The 16,987-nt window shown below is 51.0% G+C and overlaps 1 protein-coding gene across 1 annotated transcript in view; it reads left to right on the forward strand.

Annotated features, from left to right (window-relative positions):
• Positions 1-9,011, forward strand: part of LOC104515394 (immunoglobulin superfamily DCC subclass member 4-like) — a gene marked incomplete at both ends in the record, with an annotated part of 12,030 nt that extends 3,019 nt beyond the window's left edge. Inside the window, 2 exons of the mRNA XM_010159345.1 lie at positions 4,298-4,439; positions 8,878-9,011. Of these exons, the coding sequence (XP_010157647.1) occupies positions 4,298-4,439; positions 8,878-9,011 (276 nt within the window). The remainder of the gene's footprint in view (positions 1-4,297; positions 4,440-8,877) is intronic.
• Positions 9,012-16,987: the final 7,976 nt, after the last annotated feature.

A 16,987-nucleotide genomic window follows, 5' to 3' on the forward strand; every position in this document is an offset into this window, starting at 1 on the left:
CACGGGTTCATCCGCTCTGCGCAAGGAAAGCATCTCTGCTCTGGGACGGACGGTGTGTCTGGGGTTTGAGGAAAGGCAGACTGGGATTTACCCTTACTTTACGGATTTATTATGAGGTTTCTATGGTGTTTATTTTGTGGGTTAGGTGCATAGGTGAGTGAGGGCTGGTGACTGTAGCCAGGCTGGGCAGGGAAACCTCCAGCAGCTGAATCCGCTCTGCGCAAGGAAAGCATCTCTGCTCTGGGACGGACGGTGTGTCTGGGGTTTGAGGAAAGGCAGACTGGGATTTACCCTTACTTTACGGATTTATTATGAGGTTTCTATGGTGTTTATTTTGTGGGTTAGGTGCATAGGTGAGTGAGGGCTGGTGACTGTAGCCAGGCTGGGCAGGGAAACCTCCAGCAGCTGAATGCACAGGAACATCCGCAGATGAGACCTTCGGATGCTGTTTTGATGTTTCCGGTGGGGAACTGGCATCTGTGAAGAGGCAGGAGCAAGCTCCGTACGGGTTTGCCGGGCAGCACAGGTCCTGTGCTGCCATATGGCCCTGTAGACCGAGCGCTGGTCTGGCTCTGCCTCCACTGCACCGTGGGGCCGTGGCAAATCGCTTCCGTGATTTTCTGTGTATGTTATTGCCCCCTGCCCATTTAGAGGTAAGCCATTCAGAGACAGATCATCTGGGTGGTGTATCTGATCGCAGCGGGGGCTGAAGTTGCCCCCATCTTTAGAAATACCTACTAATAATCATATAAGGTACAAAGAGGATGAGCACAGGGAGAGTCTGGGGGCAGAGCGCTGTGGGAGAGAGCAGCAATCTGGTTTCAGAAGGCTGAATTCCTTGCATAGACTGCATTTTCTGCCTGGGGTGTAGTGTTGCTGGCTGGCAGTCTTTCCAAGCTCATGGCCTCCTGCACGGATCAGCCTGCTGGGAGAGGGGGAGGGTGCTGTGTTTCACCACACTGCAGTCACCCCTGGGCTCGGGGCTAAAAGCCTTGGCACACACAGCTTGGCTCCAGCTGGTTTAACGTGTCAGCGGGGAGGGAGCTGCGTGCTCTCTGTTCCTGAAGGCGCAGAGCATGTTGCTGAGGGCCGTTGGCTGTAATGCTCTTCACCCTCTCACCTGCAGTGGGTGATTTTACCGAGTGGCCTTGCAAGCTAAACCCTAGATGAGTTGAAAATAACTTCAAGTACGTATCTGTCATCTTTGTTTCCCTTTTCCCCTCGAGCATCTTCGTTCCCTGCCTCCCTATGTGAAAACCTCTCACTTTGCAGCGCTTCTGCAGTTCCCTTCCATCGGAACGTGTTTCTGGGAGGAGAGCGGCCCCTTCTGAGGACCCCTCTGGCCCTAGGGTGAGCAGTGTGTTGGAGCCTGCCTTGCGCTCGCTGTGACCCGCACGCGTGTCTGTGCAGTGCGTCAGAGTCGCAGGACCTCTCCTCCCACAGCAACCTGCCTTGCTCTGACCCATTCTCATTTCCTCCCAGCACCAGCTGTTTGCAGCACAGCTCTGAGCCTACGTTGGGTTGCACTGTAGGTGCTGGACACGTTCTGCCTCCTCCGTTCTGCCCTGGTACCCCTTGGGATGCGAGGGGAGGACACAAGGGATCACAGCATGCTGTGGTCTTGGCCCCAGGCTGATGCGGAGGATGCTTGGGGAGCAGCGAAGAGCCTGGTCAGCAAGTCTGTGTCTGCCTGAACCTCTCTGGTGCTGAGAACCTTGGGCACCCCTCGAGCTCTCGGCCTGTGCTGGCTCTGCCAGGGATATGTGGCTCTGCTTGGGAAGCCTGGCCGTTCCTGAGTGCCGCTCGGAGCGGGAGGGACGCTGCGCTTCCTAATCAGGGGCGCTGTTTAGTCACGCTCCTCCACACCCTAATGAGAAATCTGTCACGGGTCCGTTTCTTGGCTCTTGGCTTTTGAAGAGCCGTTCTGGAGCCTGGCACAGCAGGCAGATGGGGCTGGGTGGAGGTGAAGGGCTGGATCCAGTTCCCGGCAGGGAATTTCAAGCTCGCAGACGCAGGTCTGGCAGGTGATGGGGAGGGATAGCTGGCAGCCCCTTGCTTTGGGACAGGTTATTGTCTGGGTAGCCCTGCGGAGCGCAGGAGGCACTGTCACCCTTTGCACTTCATGCTAAAATGTTTAGAGGTAAGCCTGGCTCGCTAGACGTCCTGCGTCTCTTAGGAAACCTTACAAAATAACACGCGTGCAGTCGTGAGGGAGAGCAGGGGGAGCGGGGAGCTGCCCACAGGAACTTTCACCGCTGCTGGTGACAGTGGTGTTCATGCACACCACGTGCCACTTGCGCTCTCCGGTCGCTGGAGACTGGTCTAAAGCCGCTGTAAACTTTGGGACCTCATCGTATCAGCTTAGATGATGCCACTTAATGAACGGAAGAGACACAAGTGACCTGACACGAAGCAGAGGGAACAGAGATGCCTATGCATTCCGTCTTTTTAAGGATTCCTGCCTCCCATCATGACCTTTGCAGGTACATGACCCTTCGGAGCCTGCCGAAGTATTCTCCTTTACACTTGTAGGATGGAAAGGGAATAGCAGGAAAGAGCATCAAGGGTATCTGCTGGCATGAGAAGGATGTTTCGATGGTGCCATCCTGAACGTGCTCTGGCATTTGATGGCTGTTCTTTTAAACCCTTAGGGTCAGTATGTTTTATAGCATGAGCTTAAAAGATCTTGCAATCCCTAGAAATGACTCTGTTAAAGAGCTCTACAGTGTATATTTGAAAATAGTGAAGCAGTTGGTTGAATTGGGGCCTTATATATGAATGTCTTTTCCAAATTTTTCCAGGAAAACATTGTTCCAAACCTTTTGTATTGAATTGAAAAGCTAGACTTGGCAGACAGCTGGTGGGAGAATTCAGTCCATAGCCACTGCGGAGAGCGATGAGTTGCTTTAAACATGTGATAACTATTTAAATTAAAGAAAAACACTAATGACAGCTGAGAATACGCTGGGGTTAAAATGGGTCATGTAAAAGCATTAAATTTTCAAAACGACATAGTTTCTCAAGCTAATGCTGGGGCAAAGTGTGTATGTGTGTGCACGAATGTGTGTGCGTGATGCAAAAAGACCTTCAGTTTTGGAGTCCAATAAAATCCAAAGCGATGACGGATGTTCTTGGGTAGCGGTGGTGGGACAAGCGCAGAATTGTGTTGGAGGTCACTTGGGGTCCTTAGAAGCCCAGCGCTGTGCTTGGCCCAGCAATCAAGCCTGTTTGCTGGCTGAAATTATGTTTATTATGCCACTTTCAGGATTTCTGGCACTTGTGTTACAGCATTGCTGTGTCGGCAAAGGCCGTTTAACCAAGACCTACTGAGCGCAGGAGACAGTTCTTATCGTGGAGAATACTACAAGCTTTCTGCCCTGTCAAGGGGCCTGTATGAATATTCAAAACTCCAGCGTGTGACTGAGATGCCTTCAGGTTATACTGCTGATGGGACAGATGCTGACAGCCCCAGGGGGAGGGTTTCTGCTCCGCTGAATTCAAGGATTTGCCATGTGCTGGGAGGGGAGGAAGATCAGGCAGATGTGCGTGGATGATGGGAAGGGTACGTACAGTCCAGGGGCAGTCCCAAACGTTAGTGCTTTGTCTCCAAAGCAAGTTTGGCCTCTCTAATGTAGAAAGAAGGGGGAGTGAGCCTTGGAGAGCAAACAAGTGTCCTGACAGGTACGAAATCTGTCCTATAAGCAAAGTGGCTGCATCTTTATGCCCCTGGCTGCATCCTGTCTGCTTGAGTCGGGTGAAGTTGGTTTTCGCAGGCAAACCTGATCACTATAGAGAAGGAGGGTCTCCAGTGTTGCCAGCCTGTGGGTACTTGTTTTGTGTAAGTAACTTGACATCTGGCTTTGTTCTTCCTCTTGCCTTAATTTCCTGTGGCTGCCAGAGTGCCTCAAGGCGAGGGGAAACTCTCATCTCTCAGGGTTGTGGCATTTCCCCTCTTCTCTTTCTCATTCTATGTGTTCTTCCCAAATGGAGCAAGTGAACAGACGAGGAAGCAATTTAGGAAGGCAGCTGCCGAAACCAGCTAATTGCCTGTCTTTTCTCTCACACTGTTGCCTTAAAGGAGAAAATGAGGCAAGAAACAACTTTGCACATTGAAACCTTTCAGTTACTGTCGTTAGGACTGCTGTGGGTCTGTGGGGCATGGGGAAGGTGAGGAATTACGTTTCAGGCTATCTTTAGGAGAGAAAAGCCTTCCTCTTAACTCATGCATCATGACAGGTTTGCATTTCTCAGCAGAAACACTGAGTTACTAACTTTCCTTCCCTTCTTCTTTCCCCAGCATTATCACGCTTTTTCCAACAGCCAGAGTCACAGACGGTGGAAGAAAATGGCATGGCCCGGTTCGAGTGCCGGATCGAAGGGCTGCCCTCCCCTGTCATCACGTGGGAGAAGGACCATGAAGCTGTTCCGGCAGAACCCAGGTGATTCCCCAATTGCACTTCTGGGTCGGCTTGAAAAAAAGCCAAACAAAACCTGACCGTTTTGGATGTGAAAATCCTTCATAAAAAGGTAGAACGAAGAGAGAGATGATAGACCAGGTTTGGACCTGATAATGAAGTGGTGTAAGAGGAGACGTTCAGGGGGTCCGTGCAAACACGTCCATGAAGCACCTACATAAAATTAACTTACCCCAAACATCCAACCCACCAAAAGAGAAAGAGCTGACCCCAGCTGACTGGGGGGGTATGAGATGAGCCCAGCTGAAACCCATGATGTGTTTTTTCTTTCATTTTGGTTGTGGTTTTAGAGACGGTCATTTTCTTCCCTGTTTTCCTGCACAGATTTGTCTCGGGGTTCATGATTCTTGTAGAGCACTGTGTGTGCTCAGTAGCCCAGGAGGTCCTTCTGTTTGTTTTATTCCCATGTGTAGATGTCATCTAGTAAAAGACCCTGGATTTTCTTTTTTTGGGGAAGAGGCCTGCAGCATGATACCATTTCCTTAATGAAAGTCAGTTACAGGCAAGAGAAGAGGATAAACCATTAGTTGGCTGTTAGTTGGTCTGTAGACATCACTCCTGCAAAGAATCAGCGACTGCATTGCCCTTTAGTTCTTAAAACCTCATTTTCTGTACTGCAGAAGGAGCTGTTTCCCTTGCAGGGAAGTTCAGGGAAGAGACAGGAGGAGAGGAAAGAAGGTAGGGCAAGGCTTAGGAATAATTTTTGCAGCAGTGGCTGTTTCTGGAAGAAGAACTGCTTATATCCTTGAGTTGAAGTGTGGCATCAAAAGGTTTATAGGAGGCTGTTGCTTTGTAATGAGAAGAAAATAATTAATTTTAAAAAAAGAAAAGAGAAAAGAGAAGGGATTGCAGAGGGAAGCGTGCCATAGATAGGGCAATGGCTTTTTAATGAGACAGCTCGATGGATGTTGTGAAATTACTTGCTCAGAGATTGCTTTCAACACAGGCAGCCTGAAAATTGTTTTCCTTGTAAAAGCCAGACCATAATCTCTGGCTGCAGATCTTGCTTTTTAAATCGTGTTTTAGCTAATATGCTTTTTTGTTGTTGCCTAGTTGTTGTTGGATTTACTATAACTGGCTTTCGAAGGAATTAAGTGAATTCCAGGAAACGTTGGCTGCCAACCAGAGCTCTCCGTTATCCTTACTGCATCATGCCGAAGGGCCAGATCTCAGGCCAGCCTGATGACTGTGGGCTCCCTCCTGTGCACACATCTGACGGGGCTGTGAGAATGCAATCCTTGGGACACGGAGGCATCAGGAGGATGGTTTTCTATTCCAGAATAGCGTGGTTAGGTGTATATACAAAATCAGGTTCTGGGACTGTAGATAAAACCCTTGAGATAATGCGATTACATCAGATATACACAGATTTATTTTAAGAGGCATAGAATAATCATGGGAAATGAACAGTTCTTTTTTGTTGCTTTCCTTCTGTCCTTCCTGCTTTCCTTCTTCCTTACCCTTTGGGCACTCTCTGTAGTCTGTGTCCTTGGGTGTAGGTTCTAGCTTGGTACCACCTTGAAGGTGCTGAAGGCTGTGCTTAAAAAATACTTAAACAACCCAGAAGGTAGAGAAGTGCATATTGATGTTTTCAGAATACCTCTCCTGCCCTGCTAAAGTTCAGGACAAAACCTAACTTCCGTATGTAAGGCACAGGAATGTTTTTTGCAGTTCTGTCTCTGAAGTACTTTTAAAAACCATGGTCTGAGATCCGCAGCAGCTGCTGAGAGGTGGCTTCCCGGACTGTCGAGATTGCAGTTGCTTCGGGGTGTGCGCTCCGTCTCTTGGTGGAATCTCTTCTGTGTTTTAGGTGCTGGCTGGGTTTCACACCAGGCTCCAAACTGCCAGTTATGTTCCCTAGAGCCAAGATGAGTACTTGCTAGGAACTGGAGGTCTTTGGAGGACTGCACGTAAACACATACCCTACGGATCACACGGGCTGCAGTTGCAGTATCTTTTCCCACATTTTGGCTAAGTGAGGGTTTTATCTCTGTGGACAGTTTACTCCTGTCATGAGTCAGGAGTGCCTTAATACGGCTCATGTCCACGTACCTGGCTCTTGAGAGGGGAGCAGCAGGGCTCGCAAACTTTGCGTCTGCAACGAGGCCGTGGGTTCCTAACTTGTCCTGAGAGCTGCTGCTGTAGCCTGGTTTATATACCTTCAAAAGGCTGAAGAAGGGTGTGCCAGCAGTTTAGTGTGGAGAAAGAAAGGGAATTGGATTGTTAATGAGGGAATTTTCTCTGTGACATGCAGGGCGTAGCTCACTGAGCCATGGGGTTGCAAGGTTTGGACCGTGGTAGTTGGGCGCTGGTCCGAGTGTGCTGCCCTTTTACCAGCTAGTTTTGTGAGAGAAACTGTGGATAGAGAAATTCTGCCTTTCTTCCCTCGCTTCCCTGAGAGTGCAATGCTCACCTCTGCCCTGCTTTCCCAGCATTGAGTAGATCTCCCTACTGCTGGCCTCGCCGAAGGGACCATCCTGAGCTACGTGTGGATGGAGTCTCCTTGCTCCCCCTTGCCTCCAGCTCCTGCTCTCCTTAGAAACACAGTGGCTTGTTTTCTGCCCTCAAGAGAAGCCGGGTGTGTTGGCTGAGCACGTGGACGTGATGCTGAGCACCCCGATCTAGCTGACCCCCCTCTGAGAGGGGAAAGGCTGTAGCCAATTTTCAGAGGTCCTTCTCAGCCTCGGTGAATCGGTGATAGATAATTGGAGTGTCTTTTTGTGGCTTGGAGATGCCTTGCCTAGTGTTTGAAATATGTTGATATTAATTACAGACTCAGATAGCAGATGCACGACAAAAATAAATATTATCGCAGTGGGAGGCTTTCCCTCCGCAGAGCTGAGAGGATGCAAATATTTGTCTCCTTTCTCCTGTGTCCTGATGAGGCATCTTGATGAAGGCTTTCTGGGTCCCACCTCCTCTGTGGGCTCTGGAGCTTGATCCTGAGAAAAGTGTCTGCCTGAGTGGCGGGAGAATGGCTTTAGAGATGTGGGGCAGTTGCCCTTGTGCATGTGGGAAGCTTCCACAGGTCTGTGTCCATGAATCCAGCCATAGGACTGTGCCAGACAGTAAGGTCACTCCAGATTGCAGCAGCTGAGGTCCAGGATAGCCCCTAGACTCACAGCAGGGATTTGTCTCTGGAACAGACTGCTTAGGGCAAGGGAGGTGTTGCCATTACTGGGGATTTAGGATAAATGCTTGCAGGTTGGGGACCATGGTTGAACACAGGGTGATGGGTGGTCTCTTAAGGTCCTCCTGGCTCCATGACCCTCGCTCATGGCACTCCAGCTGTCTCAGCATCTGGAGGACCACAGGTTTACTTACTGGGCTTACTTTTTGGGATCTTTGTGGATGGAAGGACTGGCATTCATGGTTGTAACTTGTCTTTGTGCTGTAACTGTGGAAGAACTGCTGTCCCTCCCCTTAGTGGTTGCCTTTGAGTGTGTCCTCTTCGTAATGAAGACTGATAAGCCAGAGCTGCCTGTCAAAGCTCGGCAGCTCTGTTTATAGAGGCTTGCAATTAAAAATGGATCTCATATATAATTAAAAAGGATCACATAGGCTTTGCGCCTTGGTCCAAGAATAAAGAGGCTGCCATCTAGGAATCCAGGCAGAAAATTGAGATGCTGACAGCCAGCTCCTACTTTTATGCTAATTGCTAATCATCTGCTTTGTTCAGGATAATGCAGAAAGGATTGTGTTCATGTTATGAGCCATGTAGCCATTTCACTTCATGGAAGCGTTGCCCAGCAGCACCCCATGGGCAAATGGGAGGGATGCTGGATGCCCGGCTATAAGTTTGTGAGCTTGTGAAAGCCAGAAACTCTTGGAATGACAACAGCAGGCAGCACAGCGCAGGAGGGGTGCACCTTCGGGCGGCTGTGTCCTGGCTGCTGATGGCGTAACCGTGGGTCAGTTGGTCCCTTCATGTACTTGAGGTGCAGCAGGAAAGAGATGATGTTCAGACTTCTCTGCAATATATTTTTTCCTCTGGCTGCCCAACCTTTGTGAAAAGCAGGTGGTGAAACTGGCTGTAGCGTGTGCGACGGCACTTGTACACTCGGAGGCATCTACAGATCTGTATGTAGAAGTGAGCCTGTGTGTTTGGAGTTGTTTTATACTCTCCAGTTGGTTTGTATCAGCAAAGCCCTGTTGACCTGGTCTCCCAAAAGCAGGTCCTGTGTTGTGAAGACTCCCGGGCAATGGATAGGTCCCTACCTGCTGCTTTTTAAGAACCAACAGCGGGGTTGCTCAAAAGTTTCCTGGTCCCATCCTGCTGTGGTTACCAGGACCTGCACGGGATACGGTTGCAGGAGAAAAGGAAGAGATAAAAGGGCTTTGAGTTGATGAATAGCTGAGGTAAGGCACAGCCTGTCTCACACTCTTCCTTTTGATCACTCAGGTTTATAACTCTTCCAAACGGTGTCCTTCAAATCGTGGACGTGCAGGAGAGTGATGCTGGGGCCTACCACTGCGTGGCAACCAACGCCGCCCGAAAACGCTACAGCAATGACGCAGTCCTCAGCGTCCTGAAAGGTAAGGTGGAGGCAGGGGGAGGTTGGGCTGTGTGTGTGGCTGCCAGGCAGCGGTTGTGTGTGATGGCAAGCTGAGCCACCTCAGTGGCCACCTCTCCTGCTGGTGTGGCTCTGCCTAAGGCAGGTTTTAGTTAGAACTCGGCAGAGAAGGCACTTTATTCAAGATTCCTCTTTACTCTGATGGGATAAGCAGGCTGGGTTGGGAGGTAGTGCCACCTGGGAGTCAGAGCTGCCTGCTCTGCCCAGCCCCAGGACTAGGTGGCCAGTGGTAATAATGGGGTGGTGTCTCTGCACCAAGGGATTTTTTGCAGGTGGATTGTAGCAGCGGGTGGACTTCAACAGCCCCAGACTCCTCTGCTCCTGGGGTCTTTGAATGGGTCAGGCACCCTGCTTACACCTTGGGGAAGTGCAGGTTGTTCCAATCTTCTCTCCAGTGGCCTTGGATGGCAAGACAGGCAAAGGCTGACACAGAAGGACAGAGGAAGACACCCAAGCAAGGAAGAGAAACAGTTGGAGGCTGGAGTAGTTGGCAGGGCTGTGTCTACCCTGGCTTGCCTAGCAGGGTCCAGAGGAGTTTAGGCACAGTGACATCTGACTTGCATGCTGTGTCCGTGTTGCTGGCTCTTTGCTGAGCTGTTGGCTCCAGGGATCTTTTTGTGGTATTTGGAAACAGCCTCAGCTGGGATTTCTTCTGGTGACATAGACTGTAGGATCAAGGCTTTGGGTGTGAGCTGTCCTTCATCTCCCAGTCAGGGCCTCAGTTTCTGAGTGCATTTTTCTCTGTAACGCAAGGGTGCAGTAGGCAAGTCTGGACATGAGACCGTAGCTGAGAGCGTAAGTGCCGCGGGGGTCTCCAGACTGCAGCATCCTTCCGAGCACGCCTGGCTGTTGTATAATCCCCGTCCTGCAAGTGGACAAACTCACCAGGGCTGGGAGTCTGGCTGAGCTGTCCCCTCTCTTAGGACAGTGCCCTCCTGCCATGTCTCTCTCCCGTTCATGCTCACCCCAGTGTATTTTGCAGGCAGCTTTAACCTTGAAAGCTCCAAAATCCTTCTTCCAGCCCCTTTTGTCTTTGTTTGGGATTGCATTGCTTGGCATTCTGCTGCCAATGTATTTTTGCAGCGATGGCTTTGCTGTTCATCCATCAGCAGGGAGTGTAATTAACTGTGGAGCCTGAGAATACACCTCTGATCAATGGATTGTGTCACAGAGGTAATCTGTGTGGAATCTGCAGAGAATTCATGAGCGCTTGAACGCTCTGTATCTAATTGCCAGCCCCTGCCAGATCCTCTGTGTGCTTAACGAAACACGGAGGCGAAGGGGAACGCTTCCACGCTCCGGAGACAGCTCCCGTGTTGGGTCTGGTTTGCTATTGATAAGTAATATTGATCGAACTACAAAGGTGAAAATGCTGTCCTTGGCATCATAACTCCTTCTGCATAATTGTATCTTGTAACTCTGCAGTGTTTAATCTGCTTTGCAAATGGAGGAAATGGAAGAGGTTAAATGGGAAGCGTTCCTTCTGGAGCACCAGCCGGCCCGAGCAGATTTCTGCTTGGAGTTCTCACCCAAATCTCGCTTCTGCAGCACCACACCACCCGCTGGCTGCAAAAACAAATATGCGAGGTTGATTTTTTTTCACCAGATTGAGCTGATAGTGACAAAAAACATGCCTGTTAAATCTCTGGGTTTTTTTATAATTGGGGAGTAGTATCTCTGAGACAGATGGGAAACTGCAGTGACCTGTGCAGGCTGCAGACTCCTCTATGGGTGACTGGCATGGTGTTGATCCTTTTCTGTTTCAGCACTTCACCATCAGAAGCATGTTTTTGGGTGTGTGGACTGGTTTTAGAAGTCTTTTCCTCCCTCTTTCGAAGCAGCTGAGAGTAGTTGGAGTGAACCAACACAGCAGAAATCCTTTGCTGCCTGTAAAAAGTAAAACCAAATTACACCAACACAAAAAATCCCAGGGGGAAAAAAAAACTGCAATCAACCAAACAAAAGAACAGTAGACTGAAAAACAACTATTTTGTGTTGCTCGAGTTACTTATTTGGTAATTTCAGGGACCAAACTCCTATATTTCTGCCAGCAGGAGCACCTAAATGACTTTTGTCCCTCCCTGCGGATGGCTAGCGAGTCATTTGTGCTGAGATAAGATGGGAGCCCAGTCCCGCGATGCTGCCAGGGCTCCTGGGAAAGCGTTGTGCAGTGGAACTGAGTGGCCTCTTACCAGCTGTGCCTGCAGTTTTGGTGTCCCAGTGACAGCACCGGGCAGTGCTGTGTGACAGTGAACCAGCCTGTTTGCTCATGACGGATTTTTGGGACCGTGCTGGTTATAACGCAGATAATTCCACTTGCACTGGGTTGCCAGCCTTCAGGCCTGGGAATATCTCGTGTTCATGCCTCTGCCTCTGATGGACAGCGCTGAATTTGAACTGGCTGTGCATAGCAAAAGAATCCGTTTCCCTATAGCTCTTCTGCCCAGTTGTCCTTTTGCTCCCCCCTCTCCCCCTTATTCCCATTACGATGGCTGGGAATTGGTCCATCTCCCTTATTAAAGGCCTTTTCCCACTAGAGGCAGCAATTAGCTCGACCCCCTTCTGTCATATTTCCATGGCCTAAAAACCCTAAAAGTGTCGTTTGCCTTGGTGGCGTGACCTCCCCGTCACGCGGGGAAGGCCGTGTTGCGTGTCGATGGCCGAACACACGCTGGCCTTCGGCAGGCAGGGCCTGGAGCGGCCCGGCACAGTGGTGCTGTGAGCGCTGCAGATGTTTCGGCTGTGCAGACTTCATGGTGCAAATTTCCAGACGTTCCCTGGGGAAGCAGCGTTTTGAGCTGGAAGAGAAGAGAGCAGACGAAGAGGCGGCGTACAGTTACGCAGCCCTGAAACAGAGCCTGCTGTTGGAATAGGGATAACTTGGATTTTCCCCTTGGATCGCCGCTGCTCCCCAGTGGATGGAGCACCAAACACATCTGGCAGCTCTGTCCCTTCACCTGGACAGACGAACACTGCAGCCCTGCCCCGCTCTGCCAAAAAGGGCATTAGGAGCTGGCTGCAGGATGCTTTTCCCAGGCACTCCGTCTGGGTGTGCAGCCTTTGCTCGGAGTCGGGTCTTGACGAGGCTCTGTCTTGTTTCTTCTTGTTCCTTTTTCTGGAAACAGACTCTGGAGTCCTACTCTGAACTCATACACAAAGAATTAATTCTCTATGGAGAACTCATTTCTCCATAGCTAACCCAAATTTCACTTTCCTGCAGTTCATCCTATTATTTTTAGTTGCACATGTTCGGGGTCTTGAAAAAATTCTCCTTCCTCCTTGGTTTTTAATCCCTTTGAGTCCGTATAGGCAGTGTGGTACCCCCAGAGTGACTAAAGAAAGTTAAAGATACGACAATTTTAGGATACAAGTGTGTTGTCTGGGCTGGGAGAAGTTTGAGAGATTAAAACAAGACAGTCTGTCTTGAGATCCTGACCTACAGCTCCTTCCTGTAGAATCCAGTGTCTGTGTTTTTTCACATTTACAGGATGGTCCTTGCAGAACAGACAACAAAGCCTGGGCCAGGGAACCGGGATTCTGGGGTTCTCCTTTCCTCTCTGGTGTTGGCTGACAAAGGCAAATCAGTTCCTTAACACTTTCAATTTCTGCTTCTGTAATAGGAATAATGGAACAGGCTTGGAATTGCTGTCTTGCAAGCGATGGGTCAGTCTGTGATAATGGGCATTTGGTGCTGGAGGTGCCCTGGGCTGTTTTAATTCCTTGTGTCCCCTGCACCCTGATCTGTGTGTGCGGGGTAGCCGTGACTGCAGTGACACGTCACTCCAGTACATGGGTAAATCCCTTGCCTCGGACTAAGCTGGCGGAATCAGGGCGCAGCAGCCTTCCCCCAGCACCGACGAGACACCCGTGCAGCTGTGTTCATGCCGTGATCCTGTGCCACAAGACATGCGGGAATGGGGAGAGCAGGGCAGGGCGATGGGCTGAGGTCGGGGCTGAGCGTGCCACTGAAGAGTCTTCAGCAGATGAGCATGTCCCCCGTGAGTTGGGATTTAGTACCGTGTTATTAGGGATGACACTGCGAGATTGCCGTTGGCAGAACATCATTTACGTTGACAGTTGTAGCAGCTTGCTGCAGCAGTGTCCCAGGAAATGTATTTTTCAGGCAAATATTCGTATGAAGTACGATAACAGGGTCGGAGCTTGGAGGCAGCCGAAACACCTACAAGTTTTTTTTTGTTCTTTTGGTGGTTTTGTATTGTAGCGGCTTGTGGGTACCAAGGGAGAGCCTGTCTCTGGGTGCTGGGGCCTGGGTGGTTCCTGCTCCAAAGGGTTGTAGGAGAATACAGCTCTTGAGCGGGATGAGCTCTGGGAGTGGAGGGGAAGGTGGTGATGAAGTGAGCAGCGCTCGCAGTTGGCCACCACCTTGCAGAAACAGACGTGCTGTTACCACGAGTGGATTTTCAGTCCCTGCATGTGCGAATGACGTGCTGGATGCTGGCTTGGCTCTCAGCCTGAGCCCTGACGGCACGTGCTGTGCTCCTCTTGCAGCTTTCAATGCGGGGGCCATGCAGTACGGGGACGGGGCAGCTTGGATGATGCTTCACCTCTGGAGAAGGAGGCATCCCAGTTCCAGCCTGCAGCTGCTGTGGTCCCGTTCCTTGTGCCTCTTCTGCTGGGCACAGGCCTTTGTTGCTTTTCATAGACTCACAGACTGGTGTGGGTGGGAAGGGACCTCAAAGCCCACCCAGTCCCACCCCCTGCCATGGGCAGGGACACCTTCCACTAGACCAGGTTGCTCCAAGCCTCATCTAGCCTGGCCTTGGATACTTCCAGGGATGGGGCATCCACAGCTTCTCTGGGCAACCTGTCCCAGTGCCTCCCCACCCTCTCCGGGAAGAATTTCTTCCTTTTCCCTCTCTTCTTTTAGCATCCTGCTTTTCTTTACCCTCTGCTCTCTCACTTTACTAGCAGTTAAACAGGGAACCGTTCTCCACTTGATATCCCAAAAGCTCAGCCACAAGGACTCTGTTTCTGTGTGGTCCGAAGCTCCGGTTTCCTGGGCTGCAGGTATCTGAAGCTGTTTGCATTATGCGTCTGCTGGCTTGTGAAAAATGCTCTTCATCCTCCTTGGTGGTAGAGGATACTCATCGAACCCCGGTAAGTGTGAATTCAGAGAATGGCAAGATCAGCGAGGAGATACACAGCATTTTTAGCTTAAGAAATAGATCTTTAAAGCTAGAAGGGACCTTCTGCCATATTTGAGCTGTAAATTTCCACTCCATCTACCTTCTACCGAGCCTAGCGATACTAGTGATTTCAAGCACGCATGGAACAGGACTGAGACCACAGATTTTGGGCAAAACTTGTGAAGGACTGGTGCGGACATGTGTCAGGCACCCACCCAAACACACAGCTTTCTCCTTGGTTGGAGTTCGTACGGGGCCAGCATGCATCACACCGCTTACATCGCCGAGGGAAAGCTTCTCGTAGCTCAAGTGTCAGCAGCCTGTTCCCGGGAGCCGGAGGGGGAGTTGCAGCTCAGCTGTCTGTGAAGTTCGCTGAGGCTATGATATGCCATGCTCCTGACAGCTCTAGCAGCCTGCAGTGACAGAGGGTTTGATACAAAATTCAGAGCCCTCACCTCCCATTAAGCAGAACAGCTAAGCCTGGGGTTGGCACCGAAGTGAGTGGCAACAGGAGTGTCAGGGAGAATAGAGCAGAACAAGAGATGTATGGCTGGGAGTAGGTGAGCTGTTCGCAGGCCCTGAGGGGAAACTCTCCTCTCCCACATGCAGCGTTGGCTCTGCACAGTATTTGGAGCTGTCAGGTGTGGCCGGGCTCATGCGTTACAGGCAGCTTTGCCTCCGACTCCTGAAGACCAGGGATGGCAGGATCAGGGGATGGTTTGTTCTCCATGTGCATCTCATTAATCAGATCTGCTGTGCTTTCGAGGCTTCCTGAAGTAAGAGCTGGTGTTTGGTAAGGCTCTGACTGGAGCAGGGTTGAAGCAGCACTCTCCATTCAGCTCTCTCCCGAGAGCATTTGGTGCTGGTGTAGCCCTGAGGTGCATCAACACATCTGCGCTGCAGGGATCACACCTGGCCTCTCCCAGAGGGCATCCAACAGGCTGTGCCTGCACGGTGGGGCTGGAAGGGAGCTAAGAATAGAGACCATAATTAGGTCAGCAGCTTGCTATGGGCTGTGGGACAGCAAGGTTTCCTGATGGCACTTGTTAATTATTAATCGTCTGTGTTACAGCAGAGCCTGAGTAGCTCTCGGAGGTCGAGGGCTAGCGCTGTCGTACGGTGCTCACAGCCTCCTAACAGCTGGAGTGAAGGTGTTGCAGATGTCCAGAGGCACATCAAAGCTCATGGTCCTGTTGCTTTAGACAGGGGACAGACATATGGAGGAAGGCTTGTCCCTGTCCCAAAGACCCACTGGTATCTACAGACCCCGTGGTGCTAAGGGACAGGAGTGGGGTGAATCGGCCCAGGTCACGGGGGAGGCTGAGGCAGGAGCTGAGCTGGGCTGCTCCGAGCCCTCGCTTGCATGTCTGGGATGCCAGGGATGGCTCAGGACACGGCTGGGAGTTTACCTTCAGTAACTGAGAGTTGCTTTGCTCAACTCGGTTTCTAGTGCAACCAAGGGGCACTTCCATGTGGATTGCGGAGGAGTGTTGGAAGCAGGAAGAGAGAATGGGATAAGGAAGGGCAGATAGTGTTACCCAACACCATGTATTCAGCCACAGCCTGAGACACATGGCAGCTCTCTGCGGCACTCAGCAAGTGTCCAGCCAAAGGGCTTTGACAGAATCTGTGGGTATCACTAATGATCTTTCTCCATGGAAAGCCAGCTTTCCTTCCAGACTTTTCCTAGCAAAACAGATTTGCCTCGTCCTGAGTTAATGCAGATGCATCCATCTGCTTTTAGTTCTTCCTTCCAAGTTGGCAGTCTTCGTTTGCTGCCAGACTGTGTTACTGTAGGCTCCCAGTGTGTTGTGTGTTGGAAGCATAGCTTGTAGGAAGCATTCTGTGTACCTGGCATCGGGGAGACCACGCTACGAGGTGCCTTCCCATAATGTTTCTATTTTCAAAGCTGTGCGTGACAGTAATGTGAGCGACCGTTGCGGGCAGATGGAATGGGGCAGAGCGTAAGCTGTGGTCGGAAAGGAAGCAGGTTGTGTCCTTCTGCACAGCCCAGGGCCTCCTGCCTGTTCCCTCTCTGCTGTTGAGGTACGTGAATTGCAAATAGATCTGATGTTGCAAATAAATCTGAACTGCAAATGGATCTGATGAAGTAGGTGTCGGCCCCTGGGAAACATCAGCCTCTGAGCACAAGGAGGAAGTTACGGAGTAAAGTGGCTCCGGTCACTGAGACAAGGTGAGGTGTCCGGGTAAGGAGACGTTTCAGGGCTGGTGACCTGTGAGCCAGAGAGTCTTCTATGATTGTGTCTCTGTCTTGTTTCTGTGCAGGAGGTAAGAGTGTCTTTACCTGCTTTACAGCTTTTTTTCTTGGAGGTTTCTCCTGTGTCATTCTGGAGGGTGATGTCCTGGCCTAGGAAGATGGTGCATAGCTGGAGTAATGATGGTTAAAGAAGCATGGGAATGTTTTCATTGGATCCCGGCGGCTGGTGAGCTTAGGTCCCCTGTGAAGCAGCTGTGTTACGAACTCTGAGCAGGTGGAGTCACGAGATGCTGAGAGATGTACCCACAGCAGCACAGTGAGTGGCAGAGACCAGGAGAGACTCTTTCTCTTGAACCACTGAAGCAGAGCTGGGCCCTGCTGGGAAGCTGGGACATCACCCTGGCTGGCCAGGGCTGGGGCACTGTGCTGAAGCTGTGCGCAGGACGGGTGCCCACCGCAGCTGGGCAGGTTGAAGGACCGGACCGGGCTGGGGCAGCACAGGTTGCACAAGGATGGGGTCTGGCTCTGCCTTTGTGCTGCTGCAGCCTTCCAGTGCGTGAAGGGGCCAGTGAG

Source organism: Eurypyga helias, unplaced genomic scaffold (genome assembly GCF_000690775.1).
Source record: "Eurypyga helias isolate BGI_N326 unplaced genomic scaffold, ASM69077v1 scaffold24389, whole genome shotgun sequence".
Lineage (NCBI taxonomy): Eukaryota > Metazoa > Chordata > Aves > Eurypygiformes > Eurypygidae > Eurypyga > Eurypyga helias.